This window comes from the organism of the source record quoted next, unplaced genomic scaffold, assembly GCF_019419815.1.
Source record: "Pyrus x bretschneideri cultivar Hongxiangsu unplaced genomic scaffold, Pyrus_bretschneideri_v1 Contig38, whole genome shotgun sequence".
NCBI classification, from domain to species: domain Eukaryota; kingdom Viridiplantae; phylum Streptophyta; class Magnoliopsida; order Rosales; family Rosaceae; genus Pyrus; species Pyrus x bretschneideri.
In genome coordinates, this window is record NW_025999701.1 from 1,790,102 (window position 1) to 1,816,743 (window position 26,642).

The 26,642-nt window shown below is 35.6% G+C and overlaps 3 protein-coding genes across 4 annotated transcripts; 2 read left to right on the top strand and 1 right to left on the bottom strand.

The window, feature by feature from the left end:
* Positions 1 to 6,401: 6,401 nt before the first annotated feature.
* LOC103967170 (septum-promoting GTP-binding protein 1) lies at positions 6,402 to 8,798 on the bottom strand. The gene is made up of 6 exons (XM_009380439.3): positions 8,262 to 8,798; positions 8,015 to 8,135; positions 7,831 to 7,927; positions 7,680 to 7,719; positions 7,136 to 7,219; positions 6,402 to 6,789 (listed from the first exon to the last, which is right to left on the bottom strand). Exons 1-6 carry the CDS (start codon positions 8,574 to 8,576, stop codon positions 6,625 to 6,627), a joined length of 822 nt encoding a protein of 273 aa, XP_009378714.2. The 5' UTR covers positions 8,577 to 8,798; the 3' UTR covers positions 6,402 to 6,624.
* Positions 8,799 to 17,502: 8,704 nt separating this feature from the next.
* LOC103967161 lies at positions 17,503 to 22,226 on the top strand. Of its 2 annotated transcripts, none has more exons than XM_048564150.1 (9): positions 17,503 to 17,664; positions 17,818 to 17,968; positions 18,358 to 18,470; positions 18,821 to 18,899; positions 19,374 to 19,402; positions 19,803 to 19,896; positions 20,401 to 20,490; positions 20,585 to 20,762; positions 21,738 to 22,226. In XM_048564150.1, exons 2-9 carry the CDS (start codon positions 17,825 to 17,827, stop codon positions 22,148 to 22,150), a joined length of 1,140 nt encoding a protein of 379 aa, XP_048420107.1. In that variant the 5' UTR covers positions 17,503 to 17,664; positions 17,818 to 17,824; the 3' UTR covers positions 22,151 to 22,226. The 2 variants fall into 2 exon arrangements, with proteins under 2 accessions (XP_048420107.1, XP_048420108.1); XM_048564151.1 differs by having other exon boundaries at positions 17,510 to 17,696.
* A 631-nt stretch (positions 22,227 to 22,857) lies between these two features.
* Positions 22,858 to 26,242, top strand: LOC103957959 (chloroplastic lipocalin-like). Its single transcript, XM_009370182.3, has 5 exons — positions 22,858 to 23,040; positions 23,647 to 23,770; positions 24,265 to 24,504; positions 24,846 to 25,136; positions 25,800 to 26,242. The coding sequence occupies exons 1-5, from the start codon at positions 22,985 to 22,987 to the stop codon at positions 26,076 to 26,078; spliced, it is 990 nt and encodes a 329-aa protein (XP_009368457.2). The 5' UTR covers positions 22,858 to 22,984; the 3' UTR covers positions 26,079 to 26,242.
* Positions 26,243 to 26,642: the final 400 nt, after the last annotated feature.

Here is a 26,642-nt window from a genome sequence, read left to right on the forward strand (position 1 = left end):
TTGCATACTGTAATATTGATAACTTATTCATTGGGTTCGTTAAGCAAGTGGGCAAGTAGGTCTGTTTAATTGTTGTAGCATTTTTATTTATTTATTTATTGTTTGGGCTTAACCCAAAGATATTACATGCATATCTTCGGAGTACATGACGCTACGAATACGTAGGTGAATTTTTTTTTTTTTTCTATTTTCAATTTTGATTTCAATACAATTATTTTTACTTCATTTTAAAATATACGTTTTTTGACGATATTTTACTATATTTCTATTTTTTACTTTATGTTTTAAGAAATGATTTTATATTTTAGTATTGTACTGAAGGAGAAGGAAAGTATGAGTTTAGAGACGTGAAAGAGGAATCATTGCAATCCGATGGCGACGGAATGGCATTCTCTTTCATGCAACCCCACTAGCTTGATTTCTTCTTTATGTATTTTCTATCTATCTTTGAGTATTTTATGTATAGAAATTTATTTCAAATTTTGGGCATGAAATTTTTTTTTTAAGGTGGGTAGATTATGACAACCTGTCCCTAATTTTACGATTTTATAAATTTTAAAAGAGTGATTTGACGAAAATGCCCTTAGGGGCAAGGATGTTGACTTTCATTAACCAGCGTATTATGAGACGTATGAAACATTCTTTTAGTATATCCTTGTAGTACTCGTCCTTACGAATACGTAGGCGCAAGCAGAATTGAATTTGGAGCTACAATATAGATTTTATGGACTTACAAACATGAAGTGCAATTTGGTAATTTCAATTAGGAGATATTTTGTGACTTGTTTTTTAAGCCACATGGGGCCCACACCCTATTCCTCCCTATTTTTTGTGTCCCCTATTTTCCCAACTCTTCACTCAATTGTCACTCTCTCTCTTTAACTCACCCACTCTCTTGCTGACACATCACTTCACTACTCAACTCTATCACTTCATTTATCTCTCTCAGCTCTCTGTCATCTCCCAACTCCTCTTTTTTCCTTAGCTCTCCCCTCCGCCTGCAGCATCAACAGGTCATGAGGCGAGCCACCACTCACCACGATGGTGAGCCAACACATGCACCATGTCTTCCTTCTCTGCCACTGCTCCACTCTTCCCCATCTCAAACCCTTTTGTCCTCTGTGAAAACCAATGCAACTGTGCACTGCACCACCACCACCTCGCCGTACTTTAAACGAACCTCATGACCAAACCACCACCATATCATCACCATCAACCTTGTGGAGGACCACCACCTTTGTACCCAGTTTGCATAGAGCACCCAAATGGGAAAATGGATCTGCACAATAACTTTTATCATTGTTCACTCATTTCTCCAACCATGGTGAACCTCGAGAACCATAAATCCTTCTTGCTTCAAAGCCTTTATAGTGTTGTTAATCTTAAAAAGGTGTTTGGATGATGATTTAATGCAGGAAACAACCTGGGAAATATTTTCTAGATTTCTGGAAAGCTAGGAACCCGTGACCATTTGGCCACATTCAGATCATCTTTCCAGCCAACGCCGATGATAACTCGACCCCACTTTGGTATGAACTTGTTCCTCACATTTCTAACTTCAAAATAGCTTTTGGATAATCGAATTTGGTTAAGTATTGAGCTAGAAATTAGCTCTAGAAGTTAGGAAGAAAATCTGCAAATTTCTGGCTTGACGAAGAAAGCAAGTAGGCATGTACTCACGGGCGCGTGGGCTATGCGTGGTGCAGTAGTGATCGGCGCATGGAGTAAACGCGCCTCCTCGAAGATACTGTGCTCCGTCGCCGTACACAACAGCGCCGGGGACTTTTTCAACCAACTTTTCGATGACTCAACTCGACGCATGGTGGTGCGTGGGGTGGTGCGTGAAGGAACCCGAGGTCCCTTCTTGGGTTTCTCGACGTGCCAGACTCGAATCCGCGTTTTTCAAAATTCGACCATTTTAAAATAGTTCCTTTATTAGTTGTACTTTGTATGAAAATGCGTAATTATGTTAGTACGTTATATTTACGTAAATGGTTTCGTTTTTAGGCGAAATGCATCGCAAGGATCTTCGATGCTCACGAGGCTGATTCGACCCGACGATATGATTTGTGAGTGAGTCTTTTATTTGATATATACATGTACTTGTTTAGTTTCCATACATACTTCTAATAATGAATTTTCTATATGAATGCCGTAATTAAATTATTATTTATAGGAAATGACATAACAATGAGAATTAGGGAATCACTATAAATCTTACAGGATGCCTTAATTAAATTTACTGCTATGAATAATGTTATGTTGACTAAAATTATTGAATCATTGTGGCATGACTATATTTATGTTATCTGCTCATCGTTTGCTGCACCGGTGTTAGTACTCGTTCGGGCCAAGGCCAGTCTTTCACGTGTGTCTGCACATCGCACTGTACGCTCACATTGGATCCATTGTAGGTGCCAGTCCCTTCCTAGATTGCTATAGGCAATTAGGACTCGTATGTATTTCGCATAGCGTCAGTCTTCACATGGTTGTAGTACTAGAGCGTATATCATTGTTACACCTAGTCCTGTTCATGTCAGAATATCTTTGCATGAACTCGTGTGTCAACATGTGTCCATGAACATGTGATACGTTGGCTTATGCAAGATTATGTGATTACGGACGTCATGTTTATTTACAAAATATTGTGACATATTTAATTCTTGAGATGTTGCATGATGCCGTAAGTTTTTTTTCTTACTATACATAGTACGTATATTTTGGAAACTATGATTGTTTTAAGGTGAGGGGTTATTACGTTTTCGAAAAGGTTTTTAGAAAGCTTTATTTTTAGGCCCACTCACCCTTGTTTTTTCACCCCTCCAGGTTTTAGTGGCTAAGCTTTTGTGTCAACGAGAATTCTTGGAAAATCTCGATATAGGTGGCTACCTTTGATGGTATAATTATTATCCTACCCTACTGTACTTTACTTATGATCTGACATCACGTGTGAAATGGGTTCATTCCCACTCACAAGCGCACTCTTATATTTAGGCACTTTTAGGTTTAAATTTATTCACATTTTCCACATCACTACACTTAATGCCTTCGTCACCCTTCTGGTGTTGGCTAGCACAGCTCGATTCAGAGTCCAAGTGGACATTCCGGATCGGGGTGTGTCAATAAAAATAGCATCAAAATATTGAAGTTAAGCAAATCTATTTCATGACAAACTGACCGATTTCTTCATGAAATCATTGTCAAAATCTACTTTTTAGAAGCTTGTCCAAGGAATAAATATGCGTAAGTTAACTTATTTGAGTTGTTTATGGTTCTCATTTTGGAAATTTTTGTCAAACTTAGGGGGAGCATCCAAAAGTGTACTCACTTGATCTTAATGTACCTTTTGTTGAAAAATAAAAAGAAAAGCATTTTAGTTATATGATTAATTAGTGATTTTATATGATTTAATTATGATTTTGATATGATTTGATTTGGTCTAGGTTTTCTTGTCTTGTAGAAAAATGATTGTTATAATTTATTTCCTAGTATTGCTCCTTTATAATCTTATAAATACCTCCTTATGGAAAAGAATAAAGAATTGAAGTTGTATTTGAGAATTGTGAGATTGTAGAGAATTCTAAATTTATCCTAAATCCTTTTATTTTTAGCTTGGTATCAAAGCAGTGTACGATTCTTGGTTGAACTTTGTTGTGAGTGCTTCCCCGTGGGTGCACGAAGTTAATTTTCTTTGTGCACCCACATGCCATGAACTTGAAAGTGAAGATTGTCTATAGTTGTTAAAACAAGATAAATATCTGGTGCCATCAAGAAAAAAGGGGAACACAAACTATGGTTTCGCTGACTTGAAAAAAGATTAAGAAAAAGATAAAATGTTGTCTTTTTGTGTTTTATTTTAGTTTTTCTTGTGAGTTTAGTTTGTTTTTGAGTTTGAGGAAAAGAAAACAAAAGGAGGACGAAAAAAAAAAGATGAGAAAAAAGATATAAAAAAAGAGGTTTGGTGGTTGGGGTTTTCAAAAAGAGGTGTTAATTTCAGTTGGGCTTTCGAAAAGATTAGTGTTAGTTCTAACATATTAAGATATTTATTTATCGGGCTTTCGAAAAAAAGACATTAGTTCCAATTGGGCTTTCAAAAAGATTAGCATTAGATCCAGTGGGCTTTATAAAGAGGCGTTAGTTCCGAGGATTACGCATTGTGGCTCATTTAATGCGTGGTCCTATGTAAGGGGAAGTGTTGAATTTACAAAGTTTCAAATTAGATCTATTTCCTTCTTGGCAAACTCATGATTCCATCACGAGTTCGAAGGGGGTGTTGGAAAATAAAAAGGAAAGTATGTCTTTCTTCCATATTTGGTTTTACTATAGCAAGGTTTTGTAAGTTTCACCACCAATGCTTACTCCCTAATCCCGAGATGTGTCCAAAATCAACACGTGACACGGATATGTAGGGGGTGTAGGAAAATACATACAAGATACATAATAGAACTAATAACTCAAAATAAGCATGTTAATGGGTTCTCTCCCACATAAATATACGAAAGTCTATACACCCAAAATATACAAACCCTCACTAGGACCAAGCCATGTCCGTAGATTCTAAAATATGAATCCCAAAATAATACAAGGAACCTAGATGCCCAAACTCGGTGGTCTCTGAACTGCTACCCCACTAAGCAACAATCCGGATAAGCTGCTAAACTCATGTGATTGACAATAATTCAATGTATATGATAATCGTAGAATAAATCTATTGATCTTAGTGATTAAATATCAATTATAAAAACCATACTTTATAAAATCATAATCAAACTCACTGGAAATCCCAAAGAACTCAATCAGATAGCCAACAACTTTTCTAAATCAATCCACAAAGGTTCTCAAATCTATAGTTCATAAATACGTTGAAAACTAGAGCTAGAGTGACATAACTCAATTGAAACCTACAATAAGCAACCAAGCAAGAAGTGGTCCCCCAATGCAGATTGACCAAGCAAAGTCACTCTTACGAATACCCATAGGCGGGATCACTCAATGCTAAACTTGGCATTTGTGTCATGTTTTTCGTGTTCTAACCGTTTTCATGTCATACGTGATATCTTAACATGTCGTGTCATGTAACGCCCATTAAAAGGAATGGGTAATATGACTTGGCTCGAACTTGGCTTGAATCCAACCCATTAACAAGTAATATGACCAAACCCGTTACCTATTAAAGAAAATATATTTTAAACCAATAAATAATTAAATGAAAACATAATACTAAATTTGTATATACATGCGACATTGTCACATAAATATTACTTCAAAACATAAAAACACGTTTGTCTTTCAAGTATCAAATAAATATTAGTTAATGCAAAAGTGTGAATAATATAAAAATATATATATAAACCCTCATAATGACAAGCTTTACAACTTTCGTGAATGATCAACTTTGAAATTCGCCACTACAATCACATAAACTACAGATCAAAATTTAACCGTTAATTGTCATTTACATTTACAGTCAATTCTTCTCACCAAATTTTGTTTTTCAGATTTTTTTTTTTTATTTTGAAAACACGATCTTTTAGAAGATGCAAGAAGATGAACAGCTCGGGTCATTGATATTACGTTCAGAGTTTTACCATTAGTGAAAATATTGCTCGGAGTTTTTAAGGTTTCTAAAAACTATATAACATCGATGCAATGTTTTGTTTAAGTACTTTCACACTCAAGTGGGAGTTTGCATACTCTATTTAATTAGGAATGTGATTGCGTAAATCAATTGTGATTATGTAAAATCTTTTAGATAGTGTCCTATTTCAGTTGAATACCTAAAGGGTCAGGAAATTACCTTTCCTGGTACTATAAATAAGGGTACACACCTCAGAATTCACCAAATCTCTGTCTCCTTGCCGCCACACCTTTTTCTCGTTTTCTATAATTCTTCAGTTAAATAGACCTACAACAACGAATAATTTATTTTCCTTGCATCTTCATTAATGTTCACCTTCTGGTCTGTCCCAATTTTATTGTACGTCAGTTCTAGCCTAAATGGAGACACATTCCTTAATTTAGATTAAGGAAGGATGCGCTTGAATTAAGTGGAAATTTGATTATTTAAACATCTGCTATCTGTTTCTAATTTGCCTGAACAAACCATCAAATACTGGTTGACTTCCAAGTAAACAGTCGTGCTTATATTCGAATCAACTATAATTTACCACATATGAATATTTGCTGCCGAATTAATTTGCCCTGTAGGGAGGAACCAAGCATTTTTCTTCAGACACAATCATAATATTATTATTATTGCTTTTGTAACTTTGCGTGAACAAACTCACTGCAACAACCATAACAAACTCACTGCAAAAAGAAACCAAACTACCACCTCTCTCTCTCTTCTTCTATCATTATGTGATTAATCACCAAATAACATGATAGATAGGGGTGAGCTCTAAACACAAAACAACATAAATCCTTTCTCTATATTTCGAGAAATGATATTCATAACCACATAATATTTTTCTACTCTCACACACTCTTTCTTATTTTAGTTCACCAGATTGAATAAATCAATCGAAAACAATAAACACAGTGAACAAGTGGTTATCATTTCGTTTTTTTTTTCCCCCGAAAATATGTACACGGAATGAGTGGCTAAAATAACACTTTTAAAATTTAATAATCGATGATTGGCTCTCCAATATTCAAATTTCTCTCTACTTTCCATGGCAAGTTAAAAAGCTTGGCCAAGATAAATTTGAAGATCTTGTTCACATTGATGTTGTGGGTTGCACTCGAGAAGAAAAGGGTCGCCTTCATAGCCTTTGCATAAGCCCTGGCCTGCAATATATATATATATAAATCTATGATCCATTGTGCAAAATTTAGCCAACAAGTGGGGCTTTATGCTAAATTTAGTCTACGAGTGGGGCTTTTATTTAAAATCTTGACGCGAAAAAGAGAAGCATGAGTTAGGCATAAGTCAAGCCTCTGAATTGACAGGAGAGGACCCCCAAGTCTTCAAAAATATTTATTATCCAAAACATTCTTCTCCTCCACATGTCACACTTTGAAAACTAAATTATCAGATTAGTAGTTATTTAGACTAACCCATTGACGATATCAATTTTGTTTTTCCCTCTAGGTAGTATCAGTTTTAATCGAAATTTGAAAGAAATTTGAGTACCTGGGTTATAATTGTCCATTGCAGATCTGGAGGAAGTCTCACAAAATCATCAAATTTGGTCCCAATTAGTATGGGAATTGCTGTCTGCAAGTTAACAAACAGAAAGTACGAACTTAATTAGATAACTACATAGAAATAATTTCAGTGTCATTAATAATAACAACATTCCAAGAGTCCTTTTTTTCCTATAAAAAATAAGATCAGATGGTGACTTTGCAACAATAGTCCACATTTTTTGAAACCGAGAAGATTCACAAAGACATTTGAACCTCCACTGATTGCCAACGAACAATTCACCAATGCCGGGAATCAAACCTAAAGCATGATGTGTGAAATATAGACTTAAATTCCGTCCCCAACTATTGGACTATCCCATGATGGTTCAGAAGTCCTTTTTCTAGCCAAGTACAAATTTTGCACTAACTTTTAAAAGTGGCCATAAATTTTGACATTGCTAACAGTAATCAATGGCTAATTAACTAAGGATGCCTCTAAATTTAAGTACCCAATTATAATCCTGTAAAAGATAAACTGTAAACAGTACCTGGTTCCATTTTCTTGCTTGACTGTACCATCCAATAACACTGCAAGAACAACCAAAAAAAACACCAATTTCTATTAGTATTATTAACCATAGTGCTAACTGCTGAACAATTTGAGCTAAAATGTCACATATCAGAAAATTATGAGCTGACCTGTTTAGTGTGCACCTACTAGTAAGATCAAACATGAACAAAATTGCTACTGCATCTTTACAGGCTATTGGAACATGATCCATCGAACTATGGTCACCTACAAAGAACTCAGAACAACAAATTAAATACATCATACCGTCTGATTGTCTGATAATAGAACATTTTCACGCATATATGTGCGTACCTCCGACATCCCAAATGCTAAACGAAATCCGAGCGCCTTGAACAATCAACGTCTTATCCATCAAATTTACTCCTGCCATCTGCAAATATCTATCTTCTTGCTCATCCCCAACATATTTGCTCTTCAAGAACAATAAGGAAAAAGAAGAAAAAATTAATAAAATTCATCATTATTAGCATAAGACTCTAGCTAGCCAACAACCAAATTAACAAATCATAATTAAACCATAAAGTTCTTATATAATTACCATAAAACTTGTCTTTCCAATCTGGCAATCACCCAGCAAACTGATCTTCAAGCTCACCAAATCCGCATCCGTCTCATACACGTTACAACTAGTACTTGTGGGGTTGTCCGCCACCATAACTCCCTCCAAAACTTCCGGTGGTGGCGAGATAGCTCCGCTGGGCAATCTCCGGTACCTGGCCGCTGGCTTCCCTATCGAACAAACAAGAAACCTGTCCCAGATGAATCTGAAAAACTCCCGGAAAATCGAAACCCGGTCGAGTATGCACCACCTAAAATTAACGTGAACAATTTTTCGACAAAGCTGCAGTTTCATCTTTTGTAGTAATCTTCACGAGTAGTTGTGAACATTGAATTTGGAATTTGTCATGATTTTCTGTGTTTGGTAATTTGGTAGGAAGCATAAAACGTGATGATCTTTTTAACAAACAAATATAAATGGTAGGAAGGTCGGAACGCGACTGAGTGGCAGCCTGCGGAGGGGGGTGTTGGACGGTTGACCGGTATTTTATTGTGGATTTGCCAATACAGTCCAAAATGCCGGCTTCTTGAATACTTCGCACGTAAGGGTGTTTTGGTAAAAACATGCTTCTGGGTTGTAAAATACCGTGTGTGGTTGTGATGGGTGTTATGGTCATTTAGGTGGGAAGAGGACAAAGTGGTGTTTGTGGGGGATGATAAATTAAATTAAATTAAACGTTTTATAAAAGGAATAAAACTTTGTGGACATGCACAGAGCACAAGTAAGCTTATTTGTAAGGTGGTTTGGATAAGAAAAAGAAGAATGCGACCTTTTGATATTTATCGACAATACTTGGCTCCGGTGACAATATACTATTTCATTGTTAAAACGTTGTAATTGAAACCCTTGTTCGATTTGAAAACTGTCTAATCATTCATATGTGTCGGAATAAATTGATCGTTATGGTTATAAATAATATTTTTTATGATAAACAATCAATTTGTTCGATTTATATGAATGATTAAATTATTTTCTAATCGAATAAAAGTTCTAAAACTAACTTTTAAACAATAATAAAGAGAATAATCAATTTCAGTATAACATTTATACTATAAAACTATTACATGCTCTTATATTAAAAAAAATGGCTCCTTATATGCAAAGAGGAGTCAAACAGTTTTCCTAAATACGTATTTGATTCAATTCGCGTTGGTATGTCCAAAATTTCCCCTTCTTCCAGAAAACAAAAACCAAAATGAGAAATTGAAAATGGAGTGCAAATATTTGGCAAGCCGTTTCAATATTTTATTTGGAAGGGAAAGGGATCCTCTTCGGATCTTTTTCACCTAATCATCCTCATCAAATAATTTGGACCCTTAAAATTTGATCCAACGGCTAAAAACATAAGACCAATTCAAAAGTTATAACAATTTTAGCCGTTAAATCAAATTTCAAGAGCCTAGATTGTGATGAGGAGGATTAGGTGGTAGGGATCCGGAGAGGATCCTTTTCCATTTGGAAGTACTGATGAGTTTTTTTTTTTTTTTTTTTTTTTTTTTTTTCCAGTCAGGCGTGCCACTACGAATTGCTAATTGATGTTTGTGAAACTTAATTAGTAATACATGTACATAGGGGTGGGTTCAGTACAGTTACCATACCAAAACTCTAGTACCAATTATTGTACCAAACTTTTAGTCTGACAAAATCTATTACCATTATTGTCACATCCCCGCTTGGACCCCCACTACATCTTGGGCTCGACTTCACAGTAGCACGATATTGTCCGCTTTGGGCCCTGACGACGCCTTCACGGTTTTGTTTCTAGGAACTCACACGAAAACTTCCTAGTCGGTCACCCATCATGTGATTGCTCTCACGTGAACTCGCTTAACTTCAGAGTTCCTATGAAACCTGAAGCCAGTGAGCTCCCAAAACGTCTCGTGTTAGATAGAGATGGGAATATACATATAAGGCTTACAGGATCCTCACCCTTGGGCGATGTAGGATGTTACAATATACCTCTCTTAGGGGCCCAACGTCCTTGTCGGCACACTTCCGGCCAAGGATTTGCTTTGATACCAAATTGTCACATCCGACCCGGGCTCCACCACATCCCGGGCTCGACGTAACACGATATTGTCCATTTTGGGCCCCGACCATGCCCTTACAGTTTTGTTTCTAGAAACTCACACGAGAACTTCCCCGTGGGTCACCCATCCTGGAATGCTCTCTCTCGAACTTGCTTAATTTTAGAGTTTCAATAAAACCCTAAGCCAGTGAGTTCCCAAAAAGCCTCATGCTATAGGAGATGGGTATGTAGGCACATCACCCTCTCTCTGTTAGTCAATGTGAGATGTTACAATCCACCCTCATAGGGGCCCGACGTCCTCGTCGACACACTCGCACCACACGGCAGAGTGGTTCTGATACCAAATTGCCACATCTCGACCCGGGCCCCCACCACATCCCAGGCTCGACTCCATCGTAGCACGATATTGTCCGCTTTGGGCCCCAACCACCCCCTCACGGTTTTGTTTCTGGGAACTCACACGAGAAATTCCCAGTAGGTCACCCATCCTGGAATGCTCTCGCCTGAACTCGCTTAACTTCAGAGTTTCGATGGAACCCGAAGCCAGTGAGTTCCTAAAAAACCTCGTGTTATAGGAGGTGGGTATGTATATATAAGGCACATCACCCTCTCTCTGTTAGTTGATGTGAGATGTTACAACCTACCCCGATAGGGGCCCGATGTCCTCGTCGACATACTCGCACCACACGGCAGAGTGGCTCTGATACCAAATTGTCACATCCCGGGCCGGGCCCCCACCACATCTTAGGCTTAACTCCACCGTAGCACGATATTGTCTGCTTTGGCCCTCGACCATGCACTCACGGTTTTGTTTCTGGGAACTCACATAAGAACTTCTCGGTGGGTCACTCATCCTGGAATGCTCTTGCCCAAACTCGTTTAACTTTAGAGTTCCGATAGAACCTGAAGCCAGTGAGTTCCCAAAATGCCTCATGTTATAGGAGATGGGCATGTACATATAAAGCATATCACCCCTTCTCCATTGGTCGATATGGGATGTTATAATTCATCTCCCATAGAGTCCCGACGTCTTCATTGACACACTCGCACCACACGGCAAAATGGCTCTAATACCAAATTGTCACATCCCAGTCCGGGCCCCCACCACATCCCGAGCTCGACTCCACAGTAGCACGATATTGTCCGCTTTGGGCCCCGAGTACGCCCTCACGGTTTTGTTTCTGGGAACTCACATGGGAACTTCCTAGTGGGTCACCCATCCTGGGATTGCTCTCATACGAACTCATTTAACTTCGGAGCTTTGATGGAACCCGAAACCAGTGATCTCCCAAAAGGCCTCGTGCTAAGTAGAGATAGGAATATACATATAAAGCTTATAGGATCCTCACCCCTGGACGATATGGGATGTTACAATTATTGTACCAAACTTTCGATATTACCAAATAGTTTGGTTGGCATGGTGTGGCAATGGTAATTACCATTTTGTTTTGGGACAAAATCAATTTTTATTTTTTTTAACCCAATTCTGGGCAAAACTTTTTTTTTTTTTTGTATCTTTATCTCATACATTGTAGCCTAAATTCATCTATTATTCATCATTCACAATTCACACACATAATAATTCAAATGATGCATCAAGATTCATGATGAAAATTAAGCTTACAATCCAAATAAAAGTAACGAACCAAAACAAATAGAAGTTAACAATCTAAATAGAAGTTAAAGTTTCAAACCAAATGAAAATTGGAACTAAACTTCAAAAAGTAAAATTCATTGATCAATTCTTGAAGCTTGAGATGCCGAAGCTTTTGAAGGAGGCATTGAATTTGTAGAAGATTGAGCTTGTGTCAAGCCTACATTACACACAAAGAAAACATAATACTAGCAAGAAGAATTAAAGTTTAAAACCATTTAATAACAAATTTACTAAAAAAGTTAAAGCATATATTACTTGTTACCACTTTTTCCATTTTCTTGTAATATTAAAGCATATCTTCCGTCGGTTCTTTATAGAAGTTTACTTTATCTGCCCTAAGCTAATCACTAGTACACACTAATGCCTCTACCATTTTAGGAGTCAAGGATGCCCTAAAAGGGTCCACAATCCTCCTCTCTAGCCTAAATGCATTTTCACTAGCAACAGTAGAAGTGGGGGTTGGAAAGATATCCTTGGCTATTTGTGAAAGAATTGGGAACTCTTTTGCGTTTGACTTCCACCAACTCAAGAGATCAAAGTCACCAACAACAATGCTAATATAAGTAGGGTCTTATTCAAATTATTGAAATATTATAAATATGCATTATATAATTATATATATTAGATTATATTATATTTTCAGTATGGTACGGTAATACTGTGGTAATGGTATTCATTACCAATACCGTACGATGAAATTTCGGTACGGTACAATACCGTACCATTACCGATTGACACAAAATCAGTATGGCACAGTTGGCAATTCAGTTGGCATGGCAATTCAGTTGGCATGGCAATTTAGCAAAAAATCCACCCCTACATGTACATATATCAACGATTAATAATTATTTACGTGCATAAATATAATTGCCAGAAGCGTTTATGTACAAATCATTTATCGAGCATGATTTTAGAGTTATGTACTTAAAAGTCAAAATCAGACTCTTTAATCATCTTAAACTCAACTTCAAATTGGAAACCATTTTTACTATTAATTATTTTCTTAAAAGAGTTTATAGTTTAATTGGTTAAGAGCATTCATCATCCCATGAGAATATCAGTTCGATTATATTATGACAACTATTAGCACATGGTTTTAGCCACATGGTAAATGGTATTGTACTGTAACATTTCCTCCTTAAAGCTTATTAATTAGCTAAATGATAGATCATAGCTTAGATGGTATGATTCCTTCCTGACATAAACAAAAAGAAATAGACATCTGTGACACCTGTGTTGGTTTGGTTGGTGGATCTAGATCAAGGGAATTTCAGACTTTTCCGAATAAAGGAGAAAACTTTGAACCGCATGACAATGACTCAAAAGCCCACCTCAGCCCCTAACTCTTTGCTTCTTCAGTTTTTTCACCATTAATTTCAGAATTTAGAGAAAGTAATTAAAAAGAAATATTTTCTTTACTTCAGTGGTTGGTATGGTACCCTTGCTTCTTCTTTACTCTTTCTTCGTTTTTTTTTTCCTCAATGAATTCTTCTTTACCCTTTCGGCGAATGTACTACTTTTTATGTGTTTAGTCTACAGTATTTTTTAACAAAAAAAAATACCCTGATACTTTTTACTTTGAACAATACTTTTGCAATGTAATCAGGTTCATATATAACATTCTATATTGATAGTGTAATAGGACATTCACAACGTAAACACCAATTTTATTCTAGTAATAACAATATTATTATGTGTTATTAACTATAACCTTATTATTATTACTGGACTGTAAAAGTTGATGATTATAGTGTAACCTTCCACTTTTTAGTAATTCACACACTATATTAATAATGTTAATGTCAAGTTACAAACATGAAGGTATGGATCCTAAAAGTAAGTATATTGATGGAAAATTGCATGAAATCCACTATAATTCTATTACAATATAAGGTATCAGTGCCCTTTTTATCACTATAACAAGGCAATCAACCACTTGGTATATTCATCAAATTATTATTTAAACTTCAAAACTTGATTGTAAATTAAGAAAAGTTCATCACAGTTTTATCCTTGTTTGGAGTTATAAGTCGGTTAGGTTCAACTTTAGTAAATTAAAGAGTTTAATATCAATTTAAATGTGTTGAGTAGTTGTGTGACTTAACGCAAGCCCTACACAGTTTTACCTGTGTAAATATATTGTTGTATAATCAAGTAAAGGGTTGGGTATATGACGATATAAGAGCTGTTGAACGGGAAAATAAAAAAAAAATAAAAAAATAAAAAAGAACAATTAACATTAAACTCAGGAGCCTATGGTAGAAAAAAATTAACAATAAATTAAAAACATGAGTCAAGTAATCAAATTATTCTTAAATTTGAAATGCATTAGTGGAATTGCTACAAATTATAAGTACGTTAGACACCTGTCCATAATTCTATATAATTCATGGTTGCTAAATAGAATTTTTTTATTTTTTTTTATTTTTATGATATTTGATATTTCTCCTTCGGAAACAATATTATGGAATTCTATGTGCTTCATCGTTTAGGGTTTGGGGTGTTGGCAATTACAACATATAATATATTATTTGATACCAAACACAAACTTCTCATCACTAACCAACAAGAATAAAACAATTAGATATAAAAGAAAAGAGAAATGCTAAGGGGACGGTCTCAAAAGTGAGACTTTTCATGGGCTCTCTGTCATCTCATTTTTTTGCACAATATTTTACAATATTATCACGAGAATTAATGTTAAACTATGAAATGGTAGTACATGAAGAGTCCCACTACTGATAGTTCTCTTAGCATTTCTCAAAAGAAAATTCCCCAAAGCTCATGCAAATTATCGAAGCTAGCTAGGTTTTGATGATCGATAATAGCTTGGACTATCTGAAAGTGCAACATTTGACACTTTCCATGCTTTGCCTCTCAAAAGTCGAGATCTGGTACAACTTTCAAGTATTTCTGCGGCTAATTTTATGCAATATTAATAGCAGTTTCTATAGTTTTAGTTCACCTATGAATATGGTTGAAAAAAAAGTATAACTATTTTACATTTTTTAGGGTTAATTAGTCTAATCCAAGCATGCATATATTAATGACCATCTTACCGTCATTTGATTTGTTAATTAAATTGTATAGTTTAATCAGCAATATTCTTTTGGTTGGGAAGTACCTATAGGGTTGGGGTATAAATTAGGTCAAATGGTTTTGTACGTCTATATAATGCAGATAATATTCTAATTGTGCAGCTAATACGACTATAACCACTTACCAATTTTATTATTCTAATTTCTCACCAAACCAATATATTTGATGTTTGTCTTCGATCGTGGTAGGTCATGGTCAGGGCTCATGGAGTTAGGGTGGAGTGTATATAATAGGTCCTACCAAACTCCACTCAGAAAATATAGAGAATACTGATTGTTAATTAATAGATAAATCCTTTTTCTTCTAAAAGTGATAAATTTGAAATGCTCATGGAAAAGAAATTGCAACATTATCGCGGTCATACTCTACAGCCAATAGTATGAACATCGTTAAAACTAATGCACAACAAAAAAAAAATGAAATCATGGAAACTCTGAACAGTCGATTTTATATTTTATTCGCTGAGTATAACTTTTTTAAACAACATATTTCATAATTTGTGTCTTTACGGTTAAGTTTGCTTTGTTCTACTAAGATGGTGATGACAATAAACTTGAGAGCTTGAAGAAAATGGTGTTTTGGATGCAAGTTTATCTTATGTTGGGCAAGGGGGTGTACAAAGAAAACAAAATTGTTTAAAAAACTTTAAGTCTTCAATTGTTATTCATATTAGGTCATATAAATTATTCAATACTCCCAAATTTTAAATAGGTGTCATGTATGCTTAATAAATTGTAGAATGTCAATAAAACCTGGAATTATAAATGATGAACAAGTTATTTTGTAATATATTATGTTGTGAAATTATAAATCGTGATATTTCGGTTGTTATATAAATCATGACAATATTGATTAGACTAAAACGATCCTCGAAGAAAAGATATGAGCTTCTACAATAAAATCATTTTGCAAAATGGTGGTTAACAATTCAACATCGTACTCAAAAAACAACTACCTGGATATGAGTTAGATTTAACATAAGAAGAAAATCTACGATAAGATAAGATCTAACACCAAACAGTCAAAATAGGATAAAGCAAAACTAGAAAGGAAGTATGACTAGATGTACTCGAATTTCTCTGCCATGCTCGAGTCAAGACACGTGGTGACACACAATAAAAAAAATGAAAAGATGAGGGACCAGGATTGTCTCCTCCCACTTCCGGTGCCTCCTGTTTGTATGATCATAGTTAAGTCACGTCAATATTTTATATTACTATTTATTTTATCTTATTATCTCTATAAAAAAATATAAAATGTTGAAGTGACTTAACCGTAACCACACAAAATATGAGGGCACGGAAAAACATCGGAAATGGGAGGACAGACAATCATTATTCAAAGATGAGAGGGTGCTTATTCTTTATATTGAATTTTCAAATAAATTTTCAAATTGAGTTATTCATTCATGGGAGCCAAATAACAGTGGTTCATACAACACATCAACATTTGTTCTAGAAAGAATAAAACATTCGGAAGTTCCTACTGATCAAAATGAGAGACTCATCTGGAAGTCCAGGAACAAATTTTATGCTGAGTGTATGAATTTCGTATCGAGAAAATGAAAATAAATTTATATGTTCATAAGTAAATAACGTATTTAATTAATTTTATTACGAAATTTTAATTTCCTTTTTTATGTTAGAACATGTTGTCTCATGTTTGAAGTCCAACCATCATATGCTCATGGTAACGTGTTATGCTTGAAAATTTGCCGCATTTGAGAGGGTATTGTTGCAAGTATAAATCTCACAGTGAAAAAATAAACGACCTTACATGTTATAAGTAATTGGACTTCTTTTTATATTACGTATTAGATTTATGATGAAACTTCAACTTCATTCATTTTAGTAGCGTCTTTTTCACTTGTGATTTTGAAAAAGTACCAGAATAGAGAAACAATGATGAAAAAATTCATAACATTCACTTGTGATGGTAGAAGAGGAAGTTACCTACCATGCAAGAAAGAAGAAAAATCAGCCCGCCAAAATGGAGAAACCACGTCAAAAAGCAACAATGCTTGGCTACACGAATTATGAAGGAATTTTTCCTCAAAAACTCTTTCTTGACTGATTCACATAACTTTGCGTGTATGGTCAGACATTTTATATTATAATATCATTTTGTAAATTTTATCTATGAAAAAAATGAATTAAAATTAAGATTATTTAGTTAATCAATTATAACAAATAAAAAGATAGTTCGTAATATTTTTATCAATCTAACCATCTGTTTTAATACAGTTTGATGACTAATCGATCTCATATTTTAAAAAGGCCAGAGAATGAAGAAGCTCGTCTTCGAACCCATGTTTGATGTTGGGCCAATGAGTTGGACATGGGTCTGAGCCCAATATCCCATCAGAGACATATTTAAGCCCACTAAACAATGGGCTATTTAAGATACATGTCCAATTTAAGAGAAATTTAAATAAAAATCACAAAACAAAAACTCAAAAAGTTTTCAAAATAATAAAATAACAATAAAAAGAAGGAGAAGAAGAAGTTGCCGCTGCAACCATCTTCTCCCGCCGACTCCTCCCCCACCCCTCTCCCTATCTCCTTCACCGTGTACGGCGGCCTGAGCTCCCTTTAAAGGTATTCAGAGAAATTGGGTCTCCATAGATTTGGTAAAAGCCGTGTGGAATCACTCTACAAAAATTCAGCTCCCATTGCACACAAACTGTTTGCTTAAATGCCTGTATGATACATATTTTCAATCACAATTTCTCCAACAATGATAATCTGCAGTGACTCAATGGATGCTGAAGCAGAAGCTCTGGAGGAGAAGTTAGTATCTTTGCTTGGTCAGCTTCAAGCAGAGACGGCCATCCTAGAAAGAATGGTGTACAAGAACAAGAACCAGCACAGGCGCGGCTCCTATTTCCAGTACCTTATGAAGGTTTTCGAATTCCCCACCTTTTTATGATCATAATGCTTTTACCCATTTGTTTGGTTCCTCAGAAAATTCATGAAAGAGGAGTTTTTTATTTATTTTTTATTTTTTTATTTTTTATTTTAAACTTGTATCAAGCATGATTTTATTATTTGAATGGTGGGTTTTTGTTGCACAACGTCTTAAAGTCGGTTTTAAATTTTGAAGTTAGCCGTTTTTACAGTTGTAAGCTTCTTACTTTTTTGTTTGATTGCCTTGAAAATTTATGGAAGAACAAGAAATGTTTCGGTATGCATTAATGAGGGTGAAGTTTTAAAATTTAATCATCTATTATGTGTTTTACTTTACTGTTTTGTATGCGTGTACGTAGTTTGCCTCACTTTTGTTTATATCAGGTAAGGAGGGATTTGAGGCTTTTACAATCAACTAAACTGGAGGAACTTTTGGGTTGCTGTTTCCAAAGTATTACTGGGAAGAGACCTAAGCAGAAGTTGCACTTATTAGAAAGGTAAAACATGAATTTCATTTATCATCCGATGTTGCATTTTTTTTTTTTTTTGGAGGGAGGTAGAGCGGAGTAGACGTTTCATCAGCGCATAATTAAACTTTAATTAGAGTTCCAAGAAAGCTTATTATGAAATTCATAATTATTTTGTTAAAAGGAAGGAAAATGTATAACATATTGTATTTTTTGGTTTATTAACTTTATCTTTTGTTATGAATCAGGATTATAGGTAAATGAGTTTTCTCTGTCTTCTAAATTGGAAATCTCAGCTCTGTGTTTAACAGGCATAAAGCTTTCATTATCCTGTCTACATAGTTTATATTAAAACCACATGCCAAATCGTTGTGTCACAGATTGAAGAGAAGGAAATGTGAAAATGGAAAGCATAATTTTATGGAGCGACTTCTTGGAGCTGCACGCCTTTTATCACAGGTGCTTTCTTGCTTTCATCAAATGATTTGTTAATTTTCCCTCCCGTAAACATCATAATAGTGGTTAATAATGCTTTATTCTGTATAATGTTTGCGAGATCAATTAACTGCTAGGGTTTGCTATAAGCGGAGAAACCTTTCACTTTCATTTGAGGATGTGAGGTATACAACATGTTAACTTAGAAGAGTCCAAACATGAGGTTACATCATTACATTGTTTACTTTTGATTTATGAAGATACCTGAATCATGTTTCAAGATATTTTTACTTGTGGCTCATGTTACATGAGTGTCTTATACAATTGAATGCCAGGTGTCAAAAGTGATCTATCTATTCATATGTCTTTCTGTGAATGGTTGTGCATACTTGGATCCTGTAACCGATTCTATGCTTGTGATGAGGACCATGTTAGATAGTCCAGCATGAAATACATGCTCTATTCTAACATGTTAACTGTGTTTTGTTTCTGTTGCAGATGGTTGAGCCAATGTTGAAGGCGGCTATGTATCCTTTGCTTACTATTTACACATATAGGAATTTTCTTGTAACTTTTATAAGATCAGAAATAATGTGAAAGCTGCTGTCCAATTGGCTATCACATTACCATATGTCTAATGCATCCGAGTCTCACAGTAGTGTCTGAGAACTGCTGTCTTGGTCAAATTATCTTAATAACTAGTTTCCCAAGTAAGCTGTAAGCATTTTTGCATAGTATTAGATTTGCAATGTATCTTTTCACATAGACCAATTTTTTTCTTTGTTATTGCAGCATGATTATTTTAAGTTTTTAAACTATTATTTTGCAAACTGATTGCCATTCTGTATCCAGTAGTCTAGCCCTTGGATCACCAAACATAAATTGCACATCCATCTTGTGAATTTGTTGATCTTGACTATTCTACAGTGAGATATCTACGTTGCTTGCTCGATCATTCTTCATGGGATTTTCTCTGACTGTGTTAGCTCTGCTTGGACGACTTCGAGTTTTGGTTCAACAAGTAAGAAGTAACTCCAAGCCTTTTTCCCATAATTTTTAATTTGAATTGTACAGATTATTTATTAACTGTCTGTAGTTTATGGCAAATATGCTCATGTTCTTATCGTATAGATGGTTCAAGTTCTGAACCCATTCATAAATTCCCACAAACCTGGAGGCGAAGGAACATGGAACTGAGTTATCCCACAAAACATTATCCTTTTGTTAAACATGTCTATAGCCAAGTGTGTAGTTTGTGGTATCATGATGAAGGGAAAATGTACATGCTGCAGCAGCATTTTGTAGTGATTAAACATGGGATTGAGGTATCCAAAGAAGTAATAATGTTTAGGATATTATGAGGTGTCCCTGAGGAATGTGCCATTTCACTAAGTTTGGACATTTCAAGATTCAAGCTTTTTTCTGACAAAAAAGAAAAAAAGAAAAAGGGACATGTCATGCTTTAAGTTCATCTCTTGGAGTTGGACTGATTTGCTGAACGTTTCTTTTCCTCTATTTTCTACAGATTCTACTCAATGTTGTTTCAGTATTCAACATGGTTTCTTCTCTCTCCCAAAAACAGCAATCCGTCAAGATAATTCAAGGAGGACTTGAGGTCACTTCTTCTTTTATTTGGAAAATTATTCTGGTATCAAATTATTTTTAGATCTATGTTTTTTAACTGTTCTCTTTATGCACGATTGATGCAGGTGTTTAGGGAGTTTTACCCTACAAATGAGGAAATTATCATTCTTGAGTGTGTGTGGAAATCAGATAAGTTTGAATTGATTGAGAGGACACATAAGACTGAGATTGCAACTCATGATGGAGATCTTTGTTTAGGGGAATCATCAGTGCTGTATCAAAGCACTGAGTCTATCCTTGGAGGTGAGGATACTCATGGATAATTTATTTTTTACTCTATTGAACAGTTCTGTTCACCTGGTCCCTTGGACCAGAGAGTTTCTTGGTCAGATGTCGCTGGATTAAATCCAGCAATGGAGAGCAGCATACTGTACGTTATGCCTCCATTTGCTTATCTTAATTTCCTCCATTTGCAATGTTAATTGTTCTAATGTGACATGATTGACTTTGCTGCTTTATATGCTTGTTGCTGTATGATATTGTCTATGCCACATGGATAAAGACGCTCAGTGTCTTGGCTAATTATTTTCTGTCATCGACATGAGCATTTTTATACAGTGAAGGCATTGGGGGCTTCAACTTTCTCTCATTTTCAGGATATACTATTCTTCCTTGTACATACTGATGGGAAGCAAAGATTACCAAGTTTTTTCTATTTCTATCTTTCATGTGTATATGTTGTTTTTGAGTTATTCTTAGGCTTTTACAATGTCTTTAGCCACTGGTAGGTTAGAGGTTCTGCACATTTGAAAGGATGGTTTGTCCACCGTGCTTTGTATCTTTAGTTGTATCCCATCAATAAAATTTGTGTTCTCATAAAATACGAAAAATACCTTTTGGACTTCTATGTTTCTGCACAAAAACATAATAAGTTGTGCTTATGCATCTATATTTGAGCAATACGAATACATCGTATGTTTCCGAACACATCTTCCAGTATGATGTAATTTTAGTCGTACGAGTGACTAATTTTCTCCTAAAGGTTTATTCAGGTTTCGTTTAAGTGTTTGAAAAGTCTACATGAAGTCCTAAAGAACTTGGTTAAGCAGAGGTTTACGGTTATCCACTTGGTTCTAAAAATTGTGCATAGTAGCTTTGTCTAAGTTTTGTTTTTTCATCGTGAAAAACTTTGTTCTTTGTTTAAACTTTGGTTCATGTAGTTTAATGTAATGGAATTATAATTTACTTGATTCCTGTTAAATTTTTGGTTTGTGCCAGATGATGAAACTATTCCTGAAACGGCAGATGCAAACCACAGTGCTGAAAAAGTTCCAGTCGAGGTCAAGGTGAATAAGATCAATTTGATGTCAGGCCTGTCCAACGACGGTGATAACAGTCAGCTGGTTGAGCGTTGCGAAGATGGTCCAGACATTGGAGAGAATCCGAGCGAGAAGTTTTCCGAAGAAGGCAGCTTGCTAACAGGCACAAGCTTGTCTTCAAGTTCCGATGCATCAAAACTGAAGTCTGGACCTGTTGAAGTGGCGTTTATACAAGTGAAGCAACCTTTATACTCGACGGCGAATACAACTGAAATCCATTCTAAAGAAAATGACATCAGTAAGAGTACCAAGGAAGACCCATTATTCAGTTTGCTTTCTGGTGGAAATGTAATGAGTAGTAGTCTCTTCTGAGTAATCTCATGGATCATGAGCGACACCAGAACCTATTGTATTACATTTACAATGCAATACGATCATTTTTTTTTTCTTTCTGTCCCAATTAAATTTTCCAACATCACTAAAAAGGGTGGTGTCCTTTTAGGTCGAGTAAAAGGTTATATTATGTATGATTACCGCCCTGTTACTGAAATCCGATTTTTTTTTATTTTTTGTTGTTTTTATGGGCAACAAAAGTGAACAAAAAATATAAAGGAGTTTGGTATGTGGAAGTCTTTGAATAATTGCAGGGCTTTCTCATCCACACATTTATATGCCCAAAACTCTTTTAACGTCTCCACTTTATCTACCTTGTTTTTGGCCGAAGCCAAGACACAAATGTGAGAAACTTTGAATCCAACGGTCGGTACTTTCTACATTTTACGCCCATATACATAGTAAATTTAATGTTACCTGTCAAAGTATACGACCAAAACTCCATTATATAATTTTGGATTATTGGATGCTAATCATATCTTAACTTTTATTTGCCAAATTGATCAGAAGTTTTTATAGACTCATCACGTCACTTTTATAAACTCAACATTTCATCCTTTTAGACCCATCATTTAAAAAAAAAAAAAAAAATAGTTAGTTCAAAACTTTTATATGGGATTGGTTGAGGTTTGTTGGGACATTTGGGTTTGGATTATTTGGGGCCTAGCTGATTCACTAAAAACAGGTGGTTGAAAAGGATATTGCAGAGATCAAGACGGTGACGTTTTGATGGGATTATAGGAGGGAGGGGAGACATCTTGCTGGTGGAAATTGTGGAAAACTCTGGAGCTTTTGAAAGGAAAAGCAAAGAAAATGGTACTTGTTCTCCAATGCTCTCTTCCTCCTCCTCCAAATGTCTCCACCAGCAGGTTCATAATTCTCACTCATTTCCATTTCCCACTCCATGACCTTATATTGTTATGAGGCAATTTTTGCTATATTTGCTAAATTTTTTTGTTAATGCTATTTATTTTTTCATTTTCTCTGTTTTTTTATTTTTATTTTTTATTTTTTTTATTTATCATAATCTTGCTGTAATTGCTCGTAAATGATTTGGTTTCACAAGTGAAGGATTGCCCTGGTGGTTAGGACCGTCCTCTTCAACCTACTGCGCTCCACTTCACCCCCCCTGGGGGCGGGCGCTGCGCGGTTCAAACTCTCCCCCTCCCATTAGATAACTTAGAGTAGAAATATCGCTTGTAGTAAGATAAAAATAATGGTAAATGTGAAGTAGTCTTGTGGGTTTTGATCTTCAACTATAGCCGATAGGTTGATGTAGAGTGCAATTCCCGTATGATCCTGTCTAATTTATGTAATTACATATGCATAGATGCCTCTGTGTTCTCGGATTCATAAGTGATTACATGAATTACATACGGTTTGGTTTTAAATTTTGACAACATTTTCCAAGTTGATGTTTTTCGTTTCGTCTTTTCTGATTGCAAAGAGTGACATTTTGTTCCTGTTCTTTACAGGAGAGTGCCTGGTAAGATGATGATGAGTTGCTGTTTGGAGCAATGTTTCAGCAGCAAGCCTCTGACCAGACAGGTTTTATCCGGGCTTGCTGCAACGTTAGTGTTCATCTCTCAAACGAACCAGGTTAGTAGATTTAAATTTTTCGTAGCGTTATAGGATACTGGAATTTAATACTAGCACAATATTTGTATTGCTAGTTGCTAAATTTGGCTCATCAGATTACATAAAAAAACATAGGTGTTGGACCAATCATTTCCTTGCTGGACATTGTCTAAGCTACCCCCTTAGATTAACATTTGTTCGAGTTCTTTCCCTTGTCAGGAATGTCACAGCATTTCTGGCTGAGATGTTTGAGCTTGGTGTTCTTGATTTTTTATTTGAAACCTCGTGGAACACTGAGTTTTCACTTCCTTTAAGGCTTCACTCTGTACAACCAATTTAAATGAGATTAGGATTTCCAATAGAATATGCCGGACTTTGAATGTGCTTGAAAGTTTAATGGGGAATTTAGTCCAAAACTAGGTTGCCTTATGGTTATAGTAACGAAAAAGATTTAGGTATTCTTGTGTTATTGCAGGAGGTAGAAGATACATGATGCCTTTTACTGCTTTTGGCAGGCGGTTGCATTAGATGTTTCCCATCAACGAAATATATATGAGTTTGCAAATGCTTCGGAGAAGGCAGTTACTCTTCCGCTCGATAAGGGATCCGATGAAGGAGATGAAAGGCTAATGATGATGAGAGGCATGACAGCAAATAACTTTGACCCTATTAGATATTCTGGAAGGTGGTTTGAAGTTGCTTCGCTTAAACGCGGATTTGCTGGGCAAGGTCAGGAAGACTGCCACTGCACCCAGGTAAACACAAAGGGTACGTGTAGTTATGAACTGCGACGTTTTGTTTGAATTCTTGCTTCTGGAAATAATGTAGAATTGAGAGGAAAATATATAATCCCCTTTCTTTTGAATTAGACACGAGTGCAGATCCCAACTGTTGAACCTATTCATTAATCATTGTTGAGCTATCTAGTTGTTTACCGATAGCCCTTCCAAGTTTCAAGTGATCGAAATCATCCTGAAAGCGAAATCAGCTTTCTTGTGATGATTTGCTTCTCATTGTTTATAGATGACAGGTTCTTTCTGTCACATGTTCACTACCTATTACCTGACTGCAAAACCATATCAACTTATTATTGCAGGGTGTATATACATTTGACTTGGCGAAACGGGCCATCCAGGTTGATACCTTCTGTGTTCATGGGAGCCCTGATGGATATATTACTGGCATACGGGGAAATGTTCAATGCCTTTCGGACGAAGATTTGGAGAAAAAAGAAACGGATCTAGAAAAGCAGGAGATGATCACAGAGAAGTGTTACCTTCGTTTTCCAACGTTGCCATTTATCCCTAAGCTGCCATATGATGTGATTGACACTGATTATGACAATTATGCTCTTGTTTCGGGAGCGAAAGACAAGGGTTTTATACAGGTACTTACTCATGAACTGACTTTCAAGTTATCCGAATGTTAAATAAAATGACTCGTGTTTACTTGTTTGAACATTATATACTCTTGTCACTTGTTTGACACTTGTTTGTACCTTCCTTTCAATCGAGAGCACCACTCTGGTCTCACCCGAAATGACATTTTAGGTACAAATACTTCGATTTTTTGGACTTAAAGAAAGGGAATCCAGAAGAATCCATTGTTGGGTTATTTTTCACGGATCATTACAGAAAATAGTATACACTCCACGATCATAATTAAATATAACTTGTAGGGATGATCTTTGAAAGTAAATCGTGAAATATGGATGATCAGATCATTGGATCACCGGCGCATTGCTGGGCAGGCCACAACTGTCCCATCTTTCTTAAAAGGAGACACACACACACACACACATATATATATATATATGTACACACACAAGTGGATTGTTAAGATGTAAAGCTGTTCTTTTTTCTGCTCATTGGTTGGCTCTTGTTTGTGCTTTTACACTCCACATATTATATACGCTCACAACTGCACTGTTAAGATGCAGAAGCTTGTTGCGCAAGTTTTACTCGCGTCTTTACCATTCAGGGATGCATCAATCATATCTTCATATTCTGTTTTCATTTACTTGTGAGTCGTTTTGTGGCATTAATTACAGATTTACTCGAGAACACCTAATCCTGGTCCTGAGTTCATAGAGAAGTACAAATCTTACTTGGCCAACTTCGGATATGACCCGAGCAAAATCAAGGACACACCACAAGACTGTGAGCAAATGACGGACACGCGGTTATCTGCAATGATGTCAATGCCCGGGATGCAACAGGCCTTAACAAATCAATTTCCTGATCTAGAACTGAAGAAACCAGTTCAATTTGATCCCTTTACGAGCATATTCGACACTTTAAAGAAGCTTGTTCAGCTTTATTTTAAATAGCCCTGAGCTGCTTAGTCTTTGCTCTTCTTGTTTGTATCTGTTCTGTCCTTACAAATCAAACTAGAAGAGAGATTAAGTCGTTGTTCGTACCATTCATGGGTTCTTCTTTGTAATTTTCATACTGGTGCAAAGAGAAATTTAACTGTAAGATGATATTTTATAAATAATTTTGGGAATTATTATTAGCACTTCAGAAATCTCATTTGGCACTTCAAACTTTCCATAATTAGAAAGAAAAATATATTTGTGAGGAGTGTAGAATGAGATTTTTGGACTGCTAATAACAATGTCTATAATTTTTATGTTAAACTTATTTTATTTAATAAAATTTATCGTTTGAAAAAAAAAAAACAAAAAAAAAACAAAATGATGGAAAGTGATTTTCACACATTTTTTAAGTTTCTCGCACACCACCCTTTATTTATGGCCATTGGATTTAACTGTACAACCATTGTTGTAAAATCTTCGCCTATCACCGCCTAGGCCCTGCTTACGCATTAGGCGGCTGGTCATAGTCTTGATTAATCCCTAGGCGTTTAAAAATTAAGAAATGACACATATCTG

Bases quoted from the DNA above. Each gene is read 5' to 3' on its own strand.
- LOC103967170 (XM_009380439.3), bottom strand. From the start codon at position 8,576: ATGAAACTGCAGCTTTGTCGAAAAATTGTTCACGTTAATTTTAGGTGG. The intron at 7,928-8,014 runs GTACGCACATAT...AGTTCTTTGTAG, and splicing joins TAGCATTTGGGATGTCGGAG to GTGACCATAGTTCGATGGAT. The intron at 6,790-7,135 runs GTACTCAAATTT...TATATATTGCAG, and splicing joins AATGGACAATTATAACCCAG to GCCAGGGCTTATGCAAAGGC.
- LOC103967161 (XM_048564150.1), top strand. From the start codon at position 17,825: ATGGATGCTGAAGCAGAAGCTCTGGAGGAGAAGTTAGTATCTTTGCTT. The intron at 18,900-19,373 runs GTGCTTTCTTGC...TTTCTGTTGCAG, and splicing joins CTGCACGCCTTTTATCACAG to ATGGTTGAGCCAATGTTGAA. The intron at 20,491-20,584 runs GTCACTTCTTCT...CGATTGATGCAG, and splicing joins TAATTCAAGGAGGACTTGAG to GTGTTTAGGGAGTTTTACCC.
- LOC103957959 (XM_009370182.3), top strand. From the start codon at position 22,985: ATGGTACTTGTTCTCCAATGCTCTCTTCCTCCTCCTCCAAATGTCTCC. The intron at 23,041-23,646 runs GTTCATAATTCT...TGTTCTTTACAG, and splicing joins CCAAATGTCTCCACCAGCAG to GAGAGTGCCTGGTAAGATGA. The intron at 23,771-24,264 runs GTTAGTAGATTT...TGCTTTTGGCAG, and splicing joins TCATCTCTCAAACGAACCAG to GCGGTTGCATTAGATGTTTC.